Source organism: Chiloscyllium plagiosum, unplaced genomic scaffold, assembly GCF_037043375.1.
Source record: "Chiloscyllium plagiosum isolate Xiang-an unplaced genomic scaffold, Cpla_swu_hap1 HiC_scaffold_22, whole genome shotgun sequence".
NCBI lineage: Eukaryota > Metazoa > Chordata > Chondrichthyes > Orectolobiformes > Hemiscylliidae > Chiloscyllium > Chiloscyllium plagiosum.
The window spans coordinates 73,174,927-73,193,722 of NW_028270160.1; the positions used below are offsets into that span (position 1 = coordinate 73,174,927).

Sequence of the window (18,796 nt, forward strand, 5' to 3'; positions counted from 1 at the left end):
CAGTGCCCACTCGTGCAGTGTTCCAGTAATGCAGTGCCCACTCGTGCAGTGTTGAGTATTATTGGTGGATGTGTCCCTGTGAGACTGGGCACAAATAACCCCATCGACCTGTGGCCAACCACTTCAACTCCCCCTCCCACTCCACAATGACACTTCCTGCACCACCAAATCCAAGCTATCTGCTGACTGGAGGAAGAACACCTCATCTTCTGCCTTGGGACCCTCAACCACATGGCATCAACATTGACATTGCTAGTTTCCAAATCTCTCCTCTCCCCCCACCTCATCCCAATTCCAACCCTCCAAGTCGGCTCTCCCCTCTTGACCTGTCCATCTTCCTTCCTAACTATATGTTCGACCTTCCCCACTGACCAATCACAATCACCCCACCAGCTGGATTTACCGAGCACCTTCCCAGCTACCTTCCCCAAAAGCCCCACCCTCACTCCATTTATCTCTCAATCCCCTTATTCCCCCACATTCCTGATGAAGGGCTTATACCTGAAACATCGGTTCTCCTGCTCCTCGGATGCTGCCTGATCTGCTGTACTTTTCCAGCACCACACATTTTGACTCTCACAGTAACTAATGTTACAGTGCTAAGTCTCACAGTGCCCAGTGTTACAGTGGATAGTATTAAGGTATCCAATCTCCACAGTGCCCAACACTATAGTGCCCAGCCTCATACTGTCTAGTGTTACAGTGGCCATGTTACAGCATGCAGTCTCACTGTGCCTGGCCTCCACAGCAGCCAGTGTTATAGTATACAGTCTCACAGTGCCCAGTTTGACAGTGCCCAGTCTCTCAGTGTTTCCGATGTCTCACCCACCACCCCTACCACCATCACTGAGGTTTACTCTGTCCCAACCTCCAACCCAGCCCCAGTTTTACCAAGTGTCCTGTTTCGGAGATATTCCTCCATGCACTGTACTGCCGTGTTGTCCATGTTGGGGTCAAACATTTTTGCAAAGAAACATCTCTGACGGACCACCCACTGTAGATCTCCTGCCCCATACACACAAACCAAGTGGCGATACCTTCCTGTGCAGGGAGGGTATAGGGCACCCCTCTCAATGTCACCAGCCTCAAAGGACCACTTTACTGCCTGGCCAAGTGTCCTGGTGGCCCCTTGGGTGTATGGGATGGAGCCGGGTAGATTGGGCATTCTGTGCAGGGTAGTCCACACATGCTCGTCCGGGCTGTAGGTATCCTCCGACCACTTGAGGAAGGCCTGGATCTCGGCACTGTCAAACACATGGCCGACAAACTCTCTGGAGTCCATGAAGTAGGCGCTGCCCACGAAGATGGAGGTGCTGATGTTTGGCTGGTCTTTCAGTTGCGCCGTCAAGACAACTTGGTCGAGGATATCATGGTGGTATTGCCAACGTTTCTAAAAGGCAAGCACAAGAGAGAGTGAGAGAGACGAGAAAGTAGAAATGATAGCTTTTCAACTTCGCCTATGGCTTTTTCCCTCCCCAACTCCTCTGCACTCTCCTCGCCCCCAGCTCCAGCAAGATCCATGCACACTCCTTCTCTCAGTTACTCACCTTACAGTGGAGAACAAGGCCATTCAGCCCCTCAGGCCTTTCTCACTCCTATTGCCTATTGCCAGTCACCTGCCTATTTCCCCATATCCCTGCCTCCTAAACCATCTCCCAATGCTCATTCGCTGAGCAAACATAAAACTCATCCTCAAACACTCCCAGTGCATCTGGCTCCAAAAATATACTTCAAGCTGTGCCCTCTGGTCATAAAGGTTGAGAGCACCAGAAAAATAGATCCTTCAGCCCATCATGTCTGCGCTGGCAAAACAGGCTCCTTGCTACTCCAGTCTCATTTTCCACCACTGGGAACATTGCCTTTCATGCCTCACCAGTGCAATGGAGACACTTTCCTGTGGTCATCAACTCCTGGAATGGAACTTGAACACAGAGCTTTTGCCTTAGAGAGAAGAACATGGTGTGCAGGGATATAGTTCTTTGAAAGTTGCATTGCAGATAGACAGGGTGGTGAAGTAGGTATTTGATACCTTTACCTTCATTGGTCAGTGCATTGAGTATAGGAGTTGGGATGTAATGTTGCAGCTGTAACAGAGATGGATAGAGCTCTGAAAGATAGTGGAATCAAGGGTTATGGGGATAAGGCAGGAACAGGATACTGATTGTGGATGATTAGCCATGATCATAATGAATGGTGGTGCTGGCTCGAAGGGCCGAATGGCCTACTCCTGCACCTATTGTCTATAAGTAGGAGTATCTTTGACTATCTCTGATATGCCTTTGCCATTAACAAGTGTGATCTATTGTCTGTAGAGGACATTGGTGAGGCCACTTTTAAAGTACTGCATACAATTCTGGTCGCCCTTCGAAAGAAAGGATGTTGTTAAACTTGAGAGGGTGCAGAAAAGATTTACCAGGATGTAGCTGAGATTGGAGGGTTTGAGCTACAGTAAGAGGTTGAATAGGCTGGGGCTATTTTCCCTGGAGTGTCGGATGCTGAGGGGTATCCTTACAGAAGTTCATAAAATCAGGAGGAGCATGGATAGATGTTGAAATGATCAGCCGGATGATAGTACACTTCACACAGCTTCCTTTATCACATACATGCAAGAAGACTCAACCAGCCGGGTCAAAATAATAAGGAAAGCAAGGAGCTCTGCTCAGTCACTCAAACCACTATCATGGCTTTCAACCTGAAGTGCACACAGCACAGTGTAGACAATCTGCCACCAAGGAACTCAAAAACAGCACATGCTTACACATGTTCTCAAAATGTTGCGCCTTATAAAAAGTAGAAAGTTGCATTTACAATAGATTAGATTAGATTACTTACAGAGTGGAAACAGGCCCTTCGGCCCAACAAGTCCATACCGCCCCGCCAAAGCGCAACCCACCCATACCCCTACATTTACCCCTTACCTAACACTACGGGCAATTTAGCATGGCCAATTCACCTAACCTGCACATTTTTGGACTGTGGGAGGAAACCGGAGCACCCAGAGGAAACCCACGCAGACACGGGGGGAACGTGCAAACTCCACACAGTCAGTCGCCTGAGGCGGGAATTGAACCCGGGTCTCTGGCGCTGTGAGGCAGCAGTGCTAACCACTGTGCCACCATGCCGCCCACAAAATAAATATATTTTATATTTATTGTGTTGTGGTCTCACAATGAGGCACTGGATTTGACCTGGTGAAAGAACCTGTCCCCCTCTCATAAATTTCAGGTACAAACACAGCATAGTGCCCAACTTATGCAAAATATTAATTCAAGGCATAGGCTCGATAATGTGGAAATACAAATTCAACACGTCACACATCAGATAACTCGAAGTGAGCCCACGGCCAGTATTAACCACAAAGGCCAAAGTCACTGGTGTGGTATTCCTGATGAAGGACTTTTGCCCGAAACGTCGATTTTGCCTGTCCTCGGATTTTGCCTGTCCTCGGATGCTGCCTGAATTGCTGTGCTCTTCCAGCACCACTAATCCAGCCGGGTCAAAGTCCACCCTTGCCTGGAGAGTCTGAAACAGGCAGTTGCAATCACACTTTTACACACAAATCAGCGTTCCCTTTTCACGAATTACATTTTGATTTCAAGCCTTATCAACACAACTGATCAATCAGATCCTGATCTAGGTACATGATGTTTAGCATTAGATCATTGACCTTAAACTTCTACAACACCTGTTGAGTGTTGTTTCGGTCTTCCTGCCTTCTCACTTAACTGGAGCCAGTTTCAGTAAGCTAGCTAGCTTGCATACATGCTTGGCTGCACTTTTCTGTTGCTGCTCAGAATTGTTTAGCTGACCTCCTTTTCTGTTCTTGCCCCATTTTGATTCCTTCCACGTTGGCTGTATAGCCAAAGGTCTTTTCCCAAGGGTGGGGGAGTCCAAAACTAAAAGCATAGGTTTAAGGTGAGAGGGGAAAGACCTGAGGGGTTACGTTTTCACGCAGTGGGTGATGTGTGCCTGGAATGAGCTACCAAGAGGTGGTGGAGGCGGCTGGTACAATGACAATATTTAAAAGGCATCTAGATGTGGACATGAATAGGAATAGGTTAGAGAGATATGTGCCAAAGGCTGGCAAATGAGACTAGGTCAGATTGGGATGACTGGTCAGCGCAGACAGGTTGAACTGAAGGGTCTGTTCCATACTGTATGATGCTATGACTCCATGCTCTCTGGTTATTGAGGTTTAGAGCACCAAAATAATAAGTTGCCCTTCAGCCCATAGTGTCTGCATTGGTCAAAAAGACAAGCTCCGAGCTATTCTCATCCCATTTTGTAGCACTTGGCCCATACTCTTGAGTGTCTCACAATAGCAATGAAGACACCTTCCTATGGTCATCAGCTCCTGGAGTAGGACTTGAATCCAAAGCTCCTCCCTCAGAGTGAAGGACACCACACATTAGATTCTCTACAGTATGGAAACAGGCCATTTGGCCCAACAAGTCCACACCAATCCTCTGAAGAGCAACCCATCCACACCCATTACCCTACCCGATATTTACCCCTGACTAATGCACCCGAACACTATGGGCAATTTAGCACGACAAATCTACCTGGCCTGCACATCTTTGTGGATTGTGGCAGGAAACCAGAGCACCCCAAGGAAACCCACGCAGACATGGGGAGAATGTGCAAACTCCACACAGACAGTCGCCCAAGTCTGGAATCGAACCCGGGTCTTTGGCGCTGTGAGGCAACAGTGCTAACCACTGAGCCACCGTGCCACTCCTTCTGCAAGACACAAGACACTTTATTCACATTGTGTCGAAAGATATCTTTTATCCTCGGTCCTTGTGGCATCATGCATGGGAGATATGGATCCTTGGTTACCAAGGGGAGGATAGATTATCGATGGTATGCAGGAATGTAGATTGTGGAACAGGATCAAAAGGGCCAATGGTCTACTCTTGTTCCTTGTATGTATGGGAGCAGATTTTTTTTTATTCAATTTACATCGGAACTTGCCATCATCTCATACAAATGTAGTTTAGGCTTCATATGCGTTTCAATTCCTCAGATCTCCCTACCAGGCCTCTAACCCAAAATCTTACATCTGCATTCCATTGCAGTTGTACAATCGGTGAACAGTGAAGTATATTTCCTTGTCTTCATTACCGAGTGCTCACCCATTGAATAAACCTCACCCCAATCTCCTTTGTTCCAATGGGAGCATCTTTCCAACTGAGCCATCCAACTTAAACCCTGGCACCATTCTGCGAAATCTCCTCCCTGTCCTGAGGGCCCTCACATCGTTTTATTGTCACCGGAAATGACCACAACAATCCAACTGGGGCTAAACCAATTCGACATGCAGCATAACTCAACCATTTATTGGCATCAATGCCTCTATTTATGAAGCCTTCTGCTTTTCTACCCTCTTATGGCCTCTCCCACCTTCTAATGTTGATGAATGTTTATCGCCAGATCCCTCTAATCTTGCGCACTCTTTACGATTGTGCCATTACATTTCTATTACCTCTCCACATCCTTCTCCCAAAACATATCACCTTACACTCTTCTGTATTCCCCTCTGACTGGATGCTGTCTGTTCATTGTGGTGACTCTGGACAATTCACATCATCCTCACCATTTGCCAATCCTCCAGGTTTATCATTGCCCCGAATATGGGCATTTTGCCACATACTCCAAGATTGATATCACTGACATATTGAATAAAAGCAGTCGTCTATTTAGGGCTGAGATGCGGAAACATTTAACTTACAGGACAGTGAAGTTATGGAATTCTGTACCACAGAAAGCTGTGGAATTTGAGTCATTGAATACATCCAAGAATGCGATTAACAAATATTTAGGTTTCAAAAGCATCAAAGGCATGGGGAGAAAGTGGTAGTATGGCATTGAGATAGAGGGTTAGACAGGATCATATAGTATGGTGGGCCTCATGGAGGGCCAAATCATCTTCTCCTGCTCCGGGTCTTGATGTTTATATGTCCCAGCTGTGTGGATCATTCCCATCTACCAACCTACCAACGTCTCGTCCAAAACAAGATCCATGAATCAGGGCTTGTATTGTCAATTTTGTTGTCCAGCCATTTTTATCTAGTGCCTAGTGAAACACTTCATTGAATCCAGTTCAGACAACATTCTCTGCATTCAAATTCTCAGCTACTTCATCAATGCATGATACGAGGTTAGAGACTTACTTTTGAAAACCTGCACTGGCTTCGCTTCATTACTTTGATCTAAGGCAGGTTGGTGCGAATTGTAGCCATAATACCAGCATGAATGACAAGTGCATGATATAAAGTAAACTAGGATCCATGCGGTGTGAGCCTTGGAGACACAGGTTCAAGTCACTTCTGCTCCAGAGTTGTGCGATAACGTCTTTGAACAGTTTCATCAGTAAATGTAAGATCATTAACAAGTCGGGACAGGAGTCGGCCATTTGGTCCCTCAAGCCAGCTTCACTAGGATCGTGGCTGATTCAACATTCCTCAAGTCCATGTTCTTGCCCTATCCCCGTAACGCTTAATTCCCCAACTGAACAAGAATCTATCCATCTGAGCCTTAAATATATACAAGGACAGCTCTCTGTGGCAAGGAATTCCAAAGATTCACAACCTTCTGAGAGAGGAAATTCCACCTCATCTCAGTCTTAAACTGGTGCCCCTTTATTCTGAGACAATACCCCCCTGGTCCTGGACTCTCCCATGAGGAGAAACATCCCTTCAGCATTTATCCAGTCAAGCCCCTTAATCCTGTCCATTTCAATGAGGTCACCTCTCAGGGCGGCACGATGGCACAGTGGTTAGCACTGCTGCCTCGCAGCGCCAGAGACCCGGGTTCAATTCCCGCCTCAGGCGACTGACTGTGTGGAGTTTGCACGTTCTCCCCGTGTCTGCGTGGGTTTCCTCCGGGTGCTCCGGTTTCCTCCCACAGTCACAAAGATGTGCAGGGCAGGTGAATTGGCCATGCTAAATTGCCCATAGTGTTAGGTAAGGGGTAAATGTAGGGGTATGGGTGGGTTACGCTTCGGCGGGTCGGTGTGGACTTGTTGGGCCGAAGGGCCTGTTTCCAAACTGTAAAGTAATCTAATCTAATCTTCTAAACTCCAGTGAGTAGAATCCTGTTTAGCCTTTTGTTTTTAAGACAATCCCTCCATAATGGGGGCCATCCCACTGAACATTCTCTTAACTTCCTCCAATGAAACAACATGTTTTCTTAAATAAGGTGACCAGAAGTGCTCACAGCACTCCAGATGTGCTCTCACAAGCACCTTGCGCAGTTGCAGTAAGACTTCCTGACTTTTATACTCCAACCCCCCTTCAAATAAGGGCAAACATTCCACTTCAGTTCTGAAGAAAGGTCACCAGACTCAAAACATTGACTCTGTTTCCTCTCCACGAATGCTACCCGACCTGCTGAGTCTCTCCAGATATTTCTGTTTTCATCCAATATTCCATTAGTCTTCCCAATTACCTGCTGCCCCCCTGTGCAAGCTTTCCATGTTTCATTCACTAGTTCCCCCAAGTCCCTTTGTGTTGCAGCTTTCTGAAGCTTTCTCCATTTAAATAGTATTCTATTCTTTTGATTTCCCTTCCAAATGAACAACTTCACATTTTCCCACATTGCACTCCATTTGCCAACATTTTTGCCAACTTAACCTATCAATATCTGTCTGTAAAGCACATAAGACAACATTTTTTACTGTAACTCGATTATACATGACAGTAATATATCAGCAAGGTTTGAGAAGGTTTGTAGCTCAGGTTGAGGTTCTAGATGTAGCTTTGCTCGCTGAGCTGGAAGGTTCACTGAAGATGTTGCCTCGTATGGTGACAAAACATCTGAAAATGAACCTTCCAGCTCAACGAGCAAACCTACATCCAGAGTAATATTTCGAATCAACCTCAGAGTACAATGGGATCTTGATCAGATGGGCTAATAGGCCGAGGAGTGCCAGATGGAGTTTAATGTCGATAAATGTGAGGCGCTACATTTTGGTTTGGCGAAGCAGGGCAGGAATAATACACTTCATGGTAAAGTCTGGGGAGTGATGATGAAACAAGAGATCTTGGAATGCAGATTCATAGTTTCTTGAAAATGGAGTCGCAGATAGACAGAGTAGTGAAGAAGGCATTTGCTACGCTTGCCATTATTGGTCAGTGCATTGTGTGTAGGAGTTGGGAGGTCATGCTGTGGCGGAACAGAACATTGGTTTGGCAATTTCTGGAATACAGCATGCAATTCTGGTCTTCCTGCTATAGGAAAGAGGTTGTGAAATTTGAAAAGGTTCAGAAAAGATTTACAAGGATGTTGCCAGAGTTGAGTGTGGAAATGCAGGAAATTGGTACTCGATGTGGAATAATTACAGACATGATGGGCTGAAGGGCATCCTTCCGCAAGAATTCTTTAATTCTGTGACTGACGCAGAGGGAGATTAACTTCAAGGTTCATGTTATCAGGAGGGACACCAAAGCCCTTTCCTTAGCTGAGTGGTCAGAAAACTCCCTAATCTTTACTTGAACTAAGGCATAACCTGTCTCCACCAATATCATAGCAAAAGTCAGCCATTCGTCCCTTCCAGTCTGCTCCACCATTCAAGAAGATCACTGCTCTTCTGGTTGCAATTTCAATTCCACATTTCTATCGGTTGCCCCGGGGTCCTTATCTTTTTTTAAAAAAAGGTCACCTTACTCACCCTTTCATAACTTCATCAACTCAGCCTTCACAACTTTGTACAGAAGAGATTTACACAGTGCAACAGCCCTCTCAGGGGAAAATAATTCTGCAAGGCATTGGTGAGGTCACTTTTGGAGTATTGGGTAAATTTGTGATCGCCCTGCTGTTGGAAGGGTGTTGTTAAATTGCAAAGGATGCAGAATAGATTTACAAAGATGTTGCCAGGACTGCAGGGTTTTAGTTATAAGGAGAGGCTAGATAGGTAGGACTTTTCTCACCGGAGTATTGGAGGGTGAAGGGTGACCATATAGAGGTTTATAAAATTGTGGGGGAAATCAATAAAAGTGAATAGCCCCAGGATGGGGAGGCCAAACCCAGAGGGCATAGGTTTAAGGTGAGACCTGAGGGTGGTACAAATACGGAGCAATTTGCCAAAAAGAATTGTTGTAGTGGATACAATCACAAGATTTAACAGACGACATAAATAGGACAAGTTTAAAGGGATATGGACCAAATACAGGACAATGGGACTAGTTCCAATTAGGATACCTGGTTGGCATGGATGAGTTGGACAAAAGGGTATGTTTCGGTGCTGTAGGACTCTGACAATATCTTATTCTACAGAACATCTTGTCAAACCTACAAGAGAAAGCAATGTCCCATCAACAACCTTATCATGTCCCCTCAGAGAAATTCATACATTTCAAAAAGATCTCTCAGATTTCCAAACTTAAATGTGTAAAAGCCAATTTGTTCAACCTTCCTTCATAACATAAACCCTTCATTCCCAGGAAAAAGGCAGGTGAAACTTGCTGTCAATGTAATTATTTTAAATGAGAGAAAATGTACAGACTGATTCTGATGTGGTCTCATCAAGGCCTTGTATGGCACTCTCTCCATCCCTCAAACCTGGAAATGGACTCTACATTTTGAAGAAAAATGTCTGTGCTAATGGACTCTGGACTAGAAAGGACTTTGTTTGTTGGTAATTAACTGTCATATGGTTTGTTAGGTTTATCACTTGCACTGGAGGCGAAAGTGAGGACTACAGATTCTGGAGATCAGAGCTGAAAATGTGTTGCTGGAAAAGCGCAGCAGGTCAGGCAGCATCCAAGGAGCAGGAGAATCGACGTTTCGGGCATGAGCCCTTCTTCAGGAATCTGCACTGTCTTGTATGTCCCTGGGTCTGGCAGGTCTTACTGTGAGCTGGGAGGCTCATGGGTCGTCCTGAAAGCTGTCACCCCGAAAGCCGAAGGGTGGGTAGGCCATCCTGTGAACCTGAAGGTTGGTAGGCTGTCCCGAAAGCCAGAGGATGGGTAGGCCACCCTGATGACAGTCTCCCCGAGAGCTAGATGGTGGCCAGACCGTTCTGAGCACTGTCATCCTGAAAAGGGGTAATCGGGATGGGCTGTCCTAGAGGTGGTCGAAAGCTGTGTCAGAGCAGCCGAGAGCCAGAAAGTGCGTAGGGGCGGGCTGAGATCCAGAAGGCTTGTGGGCTGCTCTGCACGCTGTCGTCCCAGGGAAGGGGACAGGCTGTCCTAGAGGTGGCCGAAAGGTGTGCCAGGATAGCCACTGGCCAGATGGCGCATCGGGGTGGGTGAGAGCGCAATGGTACGCAGGGGCAGACCGAGAGCCAGAAGGTGGGTGGCCGTCCTCAGCGCTGTCACCCCACGTGGCCACTGGGGTGGGCAGACCTAGAGGTGGTCGAAAGGTATGTCAGGGCGGACCGAGAGCCAGAAGGTGCGTAGGGGCGGGCTGCCTTAGAGTGGTCGGAAGGTGGGAGGGACGGGGGCTTGCTGGGTCTGTATTGTCTGCACTTTTTAATGTAACAAGATTGTCTTAAGCATAAATGTCATTGTTGCTGTCCTTCCATATTTGAAACTGGGATTTGTGGTTTGTCCTCAATTCCCTGTAAACTGGTTGAACAGTGGGGCTTGAGGCCTAGCTTTGCTGCTCCTCTCTCGTACAATTGCTGTTGTATACAGCTGTAAATGTTAACTGTTGTGCTGTAAACTCTTTTTTGTACTTGTTTAATAAAATAAAAAAAAACAGGGGAATGCTCCTCTCCCTTGCAAAATTGCTGTCTCTTGTATACAGTTGTAAATGTTAACTGTTTTTGTAAACTGTTTAATAAAATTTATAAACAGGAGATTCAGAGGTCTTCTCAATTTAGGGGACTGACTCTGTGCTGGCTGGGTCACAGTCAGTGTGTTACTGTTGGTTTATGCTTGTTTTTTGTGTGGGGGAAACCTGATTCCTGAACTGGCTGAATTATTTAGCCAGTTTGTTAACTGGCATTCCTTTAGGGAGGACTGATTGTTAAACTCCTGATGTACATAATGTGTTTCAGGTGTAACTCAGTTCTCATTAGGTGATTGTTGTTTCACTGCCTGGTTACAGTCTGTGTGTTATTCTTTTCTTCACTTTTGAGAAAAGGACAATGTTAATTTTGTGGTAGGCCTTAGCCCTTGGACTCTAGTTTTCTTTGTTTTTTGTATGTGTCCTCACTGTTTGGACTGAGTCCTTGTGGAAGACATACATTTTACCAGAGGAGCTGTTCCTGTGGGGAGGCCTAGCCCTGAGACTGGGCCTCTGAAGATTGAACACCTGTGTGTGTGCTGGGAGGTGAGCACTTGCTGTATCCTGGAGTTTGGGAGAAGACCTTCCCTTCAGGGGTGGATCAAAACCCCTGTGAGTTAACCACCTTTACAATGTACTGTGTTCCTGTGAGTGGGCCTGGCTCTCCAAGGGTGTGCCAGGACTCCTTGGGGACTGAACACCTGTGTGCTGTGGGGTGTGCATTTGCTGCCTTTGGGAGTGGACTCTGCCCTTGGTTGTAGACCCTGTTTTTAGCAGTGGACTCTTTCTGACAACACCTGTCGTAAACTGGAGTGGACTCTTTTTTTTTGAAGACTCTATATTTGGACTCTGTGTACCAGAAAGGACTCTGTTCACAATTAACTCTGTCGTGTTTCTTGTTGGGCTTATCACCTGCACTGTCTTGTGTGTCCCTGGGTCTGGCAGGCCTTACTGTGAGCTGGGACGTTCATGGGTCGTCCTGAAAGCTGTCACCCCGAGAACCAGAGGGAGGGTAGGCCACCCTGATGCCAGTTGCCCCTAGAGCCAGTAGGTGGTTAGGCCATTCTGAGCGCTGTCGTCCTGAGAAGGAGTAATCTGGATGGGCTGTCCTACAGGTGGTCGAAAGGTGTGTCAGGGCGGACCGAGAGCCAGAAGGTGCGTAGGGGCAGGCTGCCTTCGAGCGACCAGAAGGTGGGAGGGATTGGGGTGGGGGGGAGGCTTGCTGGTTTATTGGAGGTCTGTATTGTATGCACTGTTTCTTACACAAGTGGACTGTCTTATATGTATGTCTGTCATTGTTACTGTTTGTCATGATTGAAACTGGGATTTGATGTTTGTCCTCATTTCCCTGAAAACCAGTTGAATGTCAGGGTTTGGGGCTTGGCTTTGTCATTCCCCTCCCTTGTAAAATTGCTGTTTCTCTGTACACAGCTGTAAATGTAATTGTTTGTTTGTATAAACTGTGAATTGTTTAATAAAAAATATAAATAAACAGGACTGTCTGTTTCCTTCCTGGTGATGGAATATAAATTGTGAGGAGCAATTATAAATGTTGTCTGCAAAAATCACAAAGCTGAATCATGAAAGGGGAAGGGGAGTGTAGGTTAAGCTAGATATGCTTGTACAAACAGTTATAAGCATCTGTTTCCCGCTTCTGCAAAAACAAAAACCACAATCAAGAGGTCATAAGGCTCAGTGTGGACGAAGAATGAGAGGAAATGTTGCTTTAGCAAGCAAGGAAGTAGATGGCAGTGATGGAGGATATATGCTAACAATAGACCACAGAGGGATGTGGTGAAATGGCCAAGCAAATCCTGTACCGTTACGCACAAGGCCAGCTAAGGCAAGAGATAAACAAGAGGAATGGGTGCTGGGTTTAGAGTAGTGGGAGGAGGGAAATAGAAATGAATTGTATCAAGGTTTTGTACTGTGTGCCTACCTTGTAGACACCACTCTTGCAAGAGTATATCAGATGATACTGCTGCAGCAGATCTTGTCTTGGACTGAAATTATGAAGTGAGTGGGTTCTATTTCCCACATGAATTAAGATTTACACACTTGTTATTTTTCACTGCATCTGACACCTACACATGATATGGGTACTTGGGAAAAATAAGCATGACTGCTGTCGGGTGGTAGTGGAAGAAAAATAAACAGGCATGTCAAGAGATCTGCTCACTGAGAGCTGGCTCTAGGGGAGCTGGATCAGCATATGAAGGACTCTTCAATCCTCTTGAGAGGAGACTGACTTCAAAACAGCCTCCGTGTGTCTTATGTGCTGCTGTTGGTGTCTTCCTACTGAGGAGGAGTTTAATTTTAATTTATTCTTCATAGTTTGTGATTGTTTTCTGGGGTTTCTTTCTGCTTATTTCTGTTAATTTGAAGCTATGCTCAGCTGCACAGGCAGCTACTACCACCACTGCTGCTACACTCTGGGCCTGCTCCTGCTACTGAAGCCTAGGCCTCGCCTGCACACCTGCTGCTGCTGCCTGGGCCTACCTACACCTGGGGACGACTTCGACTGCTACTCCTGAGGCTGCTTCTGAAAAAAAAATAAACAGGACGATCAGATGTTCTGTTCACTCTGAGCTGGCTCTGAGGAAGCTGGATCTGTGTCAAGGACTCCATGTGTAAACAAAAGGGTGAGTTGGTGACTGGATAATGGCCTCTGTGAAGTTATTCCTGATGTTGGGGTTTCCTGCTCCTCGAATGCTGCCTGTCCTGCTATGCTCTTCCAACACTGTTCTAATTTTGACTGTAATCTCCAGCATCTGCAGTACCCACTTACAGTCATAGAGATGTTCAGCATGGAAACAGATCCTTCAGTCCAACCTGTCCAGGCCGACCAGATATCCCAACCCAATCTAGTTCCACCTGCCAGCACCCGGCCCATATCCCTCCAAACCCTTCCTATTCATATACCCATCCAAATGCCTCTTAAATGTTGCAATTGTACCAGCCTCCACCACATCCTCTGGCAGCTAATTCCATACACGGACCACCCTCTGCGTGAAAATGTTGCCCCTCAGGTCTCTTTTCCCTCTCACCCGAAAACTATGCCCTCTAGTTCTGGATTCCCCGACCCCAGGGAAAAGACTTTGTCTATTTATCCTAACCATGCCCCTCATAATTTTGTAAACCTCTATAAGGTCACCCCTCAGCTTCTGACGCTTCAGGGAAAACAGCCTCAGCCTGTTCAGCCTCTCCCTATAGCTCAAATCCTCCAACCCTGGCAACATCCTTGTAAATCATTTTGGAATCCTTTCAAGTTTCACAACACCTTTCCAATAGGAAGGAGACTAGAATTGCACGCAATATTACAACAGGGCCTAACCAATGTCCTGTACAGTCGCAACATGACCTCCCAACTCCTGTACTCCATACTCTGATCAATAAAGGAGCATATACCAAACACTGCCTTCACTATCCTATCTACTTGCAACTCTGCTTCAAGGAGCTATGAACCTGCACTCCAAGGTCTCCTTGTTCAGCAACACTCCCGAGGACCTTACCATTAAGTGTATAAGTCCTGCTAAGATTTGCTTTCCCAAAATGCAGCACCTCCCATTTATCTGAATTAAACTCCATCTGCCATGTCTCAGCCCATTGGCCCATCTGGACCAGATCCTGTTGTAATCTGAGGTAACCCTCTTCGCTGTCCACTACACCTTCAATTTTGGTGTCATCTGCAAACTTACTAACTGTATCTCTTATGCTCGCACCCAAATCATTTATGTAAATGACAAAAAGTAGAGGGCCCAGCACCGATCCTTATGGCACTCGACTGGTCACAGGCCTCCAGTCTGAAAAACAACCCTCCACCACCACCCTTTGTCTTCTACCTTTTGAGCCAGTTCTGTATTCAAATGGCTAACTCTCCCTGCATTCCATGAGATCTAACCTTGCTGATCAGTCTCCCATGGGGAACCTTATTGAATACCTTACTGAAGTCCATATAGATGATATCTACTGCTCTGCCCTCATCAATCCTCTTTGTTACTTCTTCAAAAAACTCAATCAAGTTTGTGAGACTATTTCACTATCAACCTAAGAACAATCCTTTACATGCTCTGAACCGAACTTACATTCTTCTGTTCACTCTTAACTCTTAAGGGGTATCCATGGGCACCCGCATGGGCCCAACTATGCCTGCCTCTACATCCATCGGCACCATTCTCCACCTTTTCTTCCACTACATTGATGACTGGATTGGCACTACCTCGTATTTGCATGAGGTGGTTGAAAAGTTCATTAATTCTACCAACACCTTCCAACCTGACCTCAAATTCACCCAGACAATCTCGGACACCTCCTTCCCCTTCCTGGACCTCTCCATCTCTGGCAACCGACTAACCTCGGACATCTACGACAAACCCACCAACTCCCATAGCTACCTGAAATACACCTCCTCCCACCCTGCCCCTGTAAAAACACTATCCCTTATTCCCAATTTCTCTGCCTCTGCTGCATCTGTTCCCAGGAGGACCAATTCCACCACACAACATCCCAGATGGCGTCCTACCTCAAAAACTACAATTTCCTTCCACATGGTTGACAATGCCCTCCAGTGCATCTGCTCCATTTCCTGTACCTTCACCCTTGAACCACACCCCTCCCAACGCAACAGGGACAGAACCCCTTGGTCCTCACCTTCTACCCCACCAACATCCGGATACATTGCATTATTCTCCACCACTTTCTGCCACTTACAAACAGACTGCACCATTAGGGACATATTTCCCTCTCCACTCCATCTGCAACTCCCTTGTCAGATTCACACCCCTCACCAACCCACCCTCCCATCCTGGCACCTTCCCTGGCCTCTGAAAGAAGTGCAAAGCCTGCACCCACACCTCCCCCCTCACCTCCGTCCAAGGCTCCAAAGGATCCTTCCACATCTGACAGAAATATACTTGTACCTCCACCAATGTCATCTACTGCATCCATTGCACCCGATGTGGTCTCCTCTACATCGGGGAGACAGAACTCTGACTTGTGGATTGTTTCAGAGAACATCTCTGGAACACCCACACCCACCAACCAACCCTACCGCCCCGTGGCTGAACACTATAACTCCCCCTCCCACCAAGGGCATGCAGGTCCTGGGCCTCCTCCATCACCAAACCCTTACAGCTGACGTCTGGATATTCCACCTTGGAACCCTGCAACCAGGTGGATCAATGTCGATTTCACTAGTTTCCTCATTTCCCCACCCCAACTTATCGCAGTCCCAAGCCTCCAACTCAGCACCACCCTCCTGACCAGTCCATCTTCCTTCCCACCTGTCCACTCCAGCTTCCACAACCTCCTCTCTTCCCCCCCCCCCCCCGCCCCCGCATACCTTCATCTATCTATCACATTCCCAGCTACCTTCCACCCCCAGCCCCACACCCATCCCACTTATCTCTCACCCCCCTGGTCCACAAGCCTCATTCCTGATGAAGGGCTTATGTCCAAAACATTGATTCTTCTGCTCTTCAGATATTGCCTGACCCGCTGTGCTTTTCCAGTGCCACACTCTTGTCTCTGATCTCCAGCATCTGTAGTCCTCACTTTCTCCTACACTCTTAACCTACCTACATTCCTGTATATTCTCCTAATCAGTCTATATCCCTCCTTATCCCTATCCCAGGCCCAGCCCTCTCTTTCTACCCCAAACCTTTCACCTGACCATCTTCCTTTCCACCCATCTGCTCCACCCCACGCACTGTCCAATTCTGCAGCCCCTTCCTCTCCCCGGGTTCTGATGAAAGTTCCGACCTGAAACGTCAATTGCTCTTCTACTCTGTTTTCAGCTCAACTCTCCAACTCCTCTACATTCCTTTGTACATTCTGAACCTCCCTCCATGCAATTGAACTGTTTTAACAACCCTGTCTCTCTTTGTACAGGCAGGAGTGAAGGACTGGAGGGGAGAGAGAGAGAGAGAGAGATGATGGAGGGAGGGAGGGAGGATGGAAAACACTTAGATGAAGAGAGGTCCAGCAGACAGGAAGGCGGTTACCTTTTTGAACCCTGGTGCAGGATCCGACTCAATCACGTTGGAGCCGTTCAGAGCTCTGAGGCTGCGGACTATCTCCCGGTTGGTCTTCAGGGGGAAGTCTTGGCCACACACATTGATGAAGTACCTCCAGGGGACAGGGCTCTCCAGCAGCTCCTTCATGCAGTTGAGATCTGCCTGAACTCTGCTCCAGCCAGCATAGGTGACCCACTCCAGCTTGGCTGTGACAAAGACATTGTGAAAACACGAAGCGATGGCCCGAACGGCCGCATGAAATTGACTCGGGGATTTGCGGTCCACGTGGATACAGTAGACGTTCTGTGGGGCGTAAATGCTCCGTAGAAGCCTCTCGAACATCTCAATGCTCTGGTGGATGACCATGGAGTAAGCCAAGGGGAAGTGTTCCTCCTCAGGGCTCAGGGGGACAGTGATATACTTGCGGCCCCTCACAAACAATCTGCAATTTCGGGTCATGTTCAGATAATCTCCCTCAGTGACGGCTTGGTGCTTGAGGGAGACAGTAATGGAGTTGAGGAGGGCCCTTTCCACCTCCTGCCTGTCCCCCTGGCTGATCTGCCAGCAGGTGGAGTTCTCCTCGACCAGCAGAGGGTGTTCCTGCATTGGACTGGCGCCTGGTTTCACCAGCCTGAGGGTCAGCCGGCCCCCACCTCTATGGACCAGCAGCCATTGGCACAACAAGACCACACTGAGCACACACAGCGCTGATCTGAGGCACGACCAGCGGGTGCACCGCTGGCTCAGCTTGGGCATGGCACTTTCTCATCCACATCCCGCCCTCAGACCCCACCCCTCCAACCGTAACAAGGACAGAATGCCCCTGGTGCTCATCTTCCACCCTACAAAACTTCGCATAAACCAAATCATCCGCCGACATTTCCGCCACCTCCAAACAGACCCCACCACCAGGGATATATTTCCCTCCCCACCCCTTTCCGCCTTCCGCAAAGACCGTTTCCTCCGTGACTACCTGGTCAGGTCCACGCCTCCCCTACGACCCACCCTCCCATCCTGGCACTTTCCCCTGCCACCGCAGGAACTGTGAAGCCTGTGCCCACACCTCCTCCCTCACCTCTATCCAAGGCCATAAAGGAGCCTTCCACATCCATCAAAGTTTTACCTGCACATCCACTAATATCATTTATTGTATCCGTTGCTCCCGATGCGGTCTCTTCTACATTGGGGAGACTGGGCACCTCCTAGCAGAGCGCTTTAGGGAACATCTCCGAGACACCCGCACCAATCAACCACACCGCCCTGTGGCCCAACATTTCAACTCCCCCTCCCACTCTGCCGAGGACATGGAGGGCCTGGGCTTCCTTCACCGCCGCTCCCTCACCACCAGACGCCTGGAGGAAGAACGCCTCATCTTCCGCCTCGGAACACTTCAACCCCAGGGCATCAATGTGGACTTCAACAGCTTCATCATTTCCCCTTCCCCCACCTCATCCTAGTTTCAAACTTCCAGCTCAGCACTGTCCCCGTGACTTGTCCAGACTTGTCCGACCTGCCTAGCTCCTTTTCTACCTATCCACTCCACCCTCTCCTCCCTGACCTATCACCTTCATCTCCTCCCCCACTCACCCATTGCACTCTATGCTACTCTCTCCCCACCCACACCCTCCCCTAACTTATCTCTTCACGCTTCAGGCTCACTGCCTTTATTCCTGATGAAGGCTTTTGCCCGAAATGTCAATTTCGCTGCTCGTTGGATGCTGCCTGAACTACTGTGCTCTTCCAGCACCACTGATCCACTTTCCAGAGGGCAGTGTCCCCAGCCTATAGGCGATAGGCAAATGCAGAATGGATGCTCTCTGTGCTGGGCAGCACTGCCTCCACCAGGCCGTGGGGATGGAGTGACTGCAATTTGCTGGAGAGGTCGCAGCAGCCAGTCCCCTCCTTGTTAGACTCTTGTCTTCCCTTTTCCCCAAGATTCAACGAATGATTCTGACTTTCACTCCCTCTCCCCCCGGAACTGCTCTCCCTCTGGAATTCCTCTCTCACTTTAACACCTCTCCCTCTCTCTGTGACCCCTTTGTAACCCCTCT

General features: G+C 47.9%; 1 protein-coding gene across 1 annotated transcript; it reads right to left on the reverse strand.

Annotated features, from left to right (window-relative positions):
* Nucleotides 1-853: 853 nt before the first annotated feature.
* Nucleotides 854-17,501, reverse strand: LOC148146042 (beta-1,3-galactosyl-O-glycosyl-glycoprotein beta-1,6-N-acetylglucosaminyltransferase 3-like). The gene is made up of 2 exons (XM_087999238.1): nt 16,734-17,501; nt 854-1,390 (listed from the first exon to the last, which is right to left on the reverse strand). Exons 1-2 carry the CDS (start codon nt 17,499-17,501, stop codon nt 854-856), a joined length of 1,305 nt encoding a protein of 434 aa, XP_087855364.1.
* Nucleotides 17,502-18,796: the final 1,295 nt, after the last annotated feature.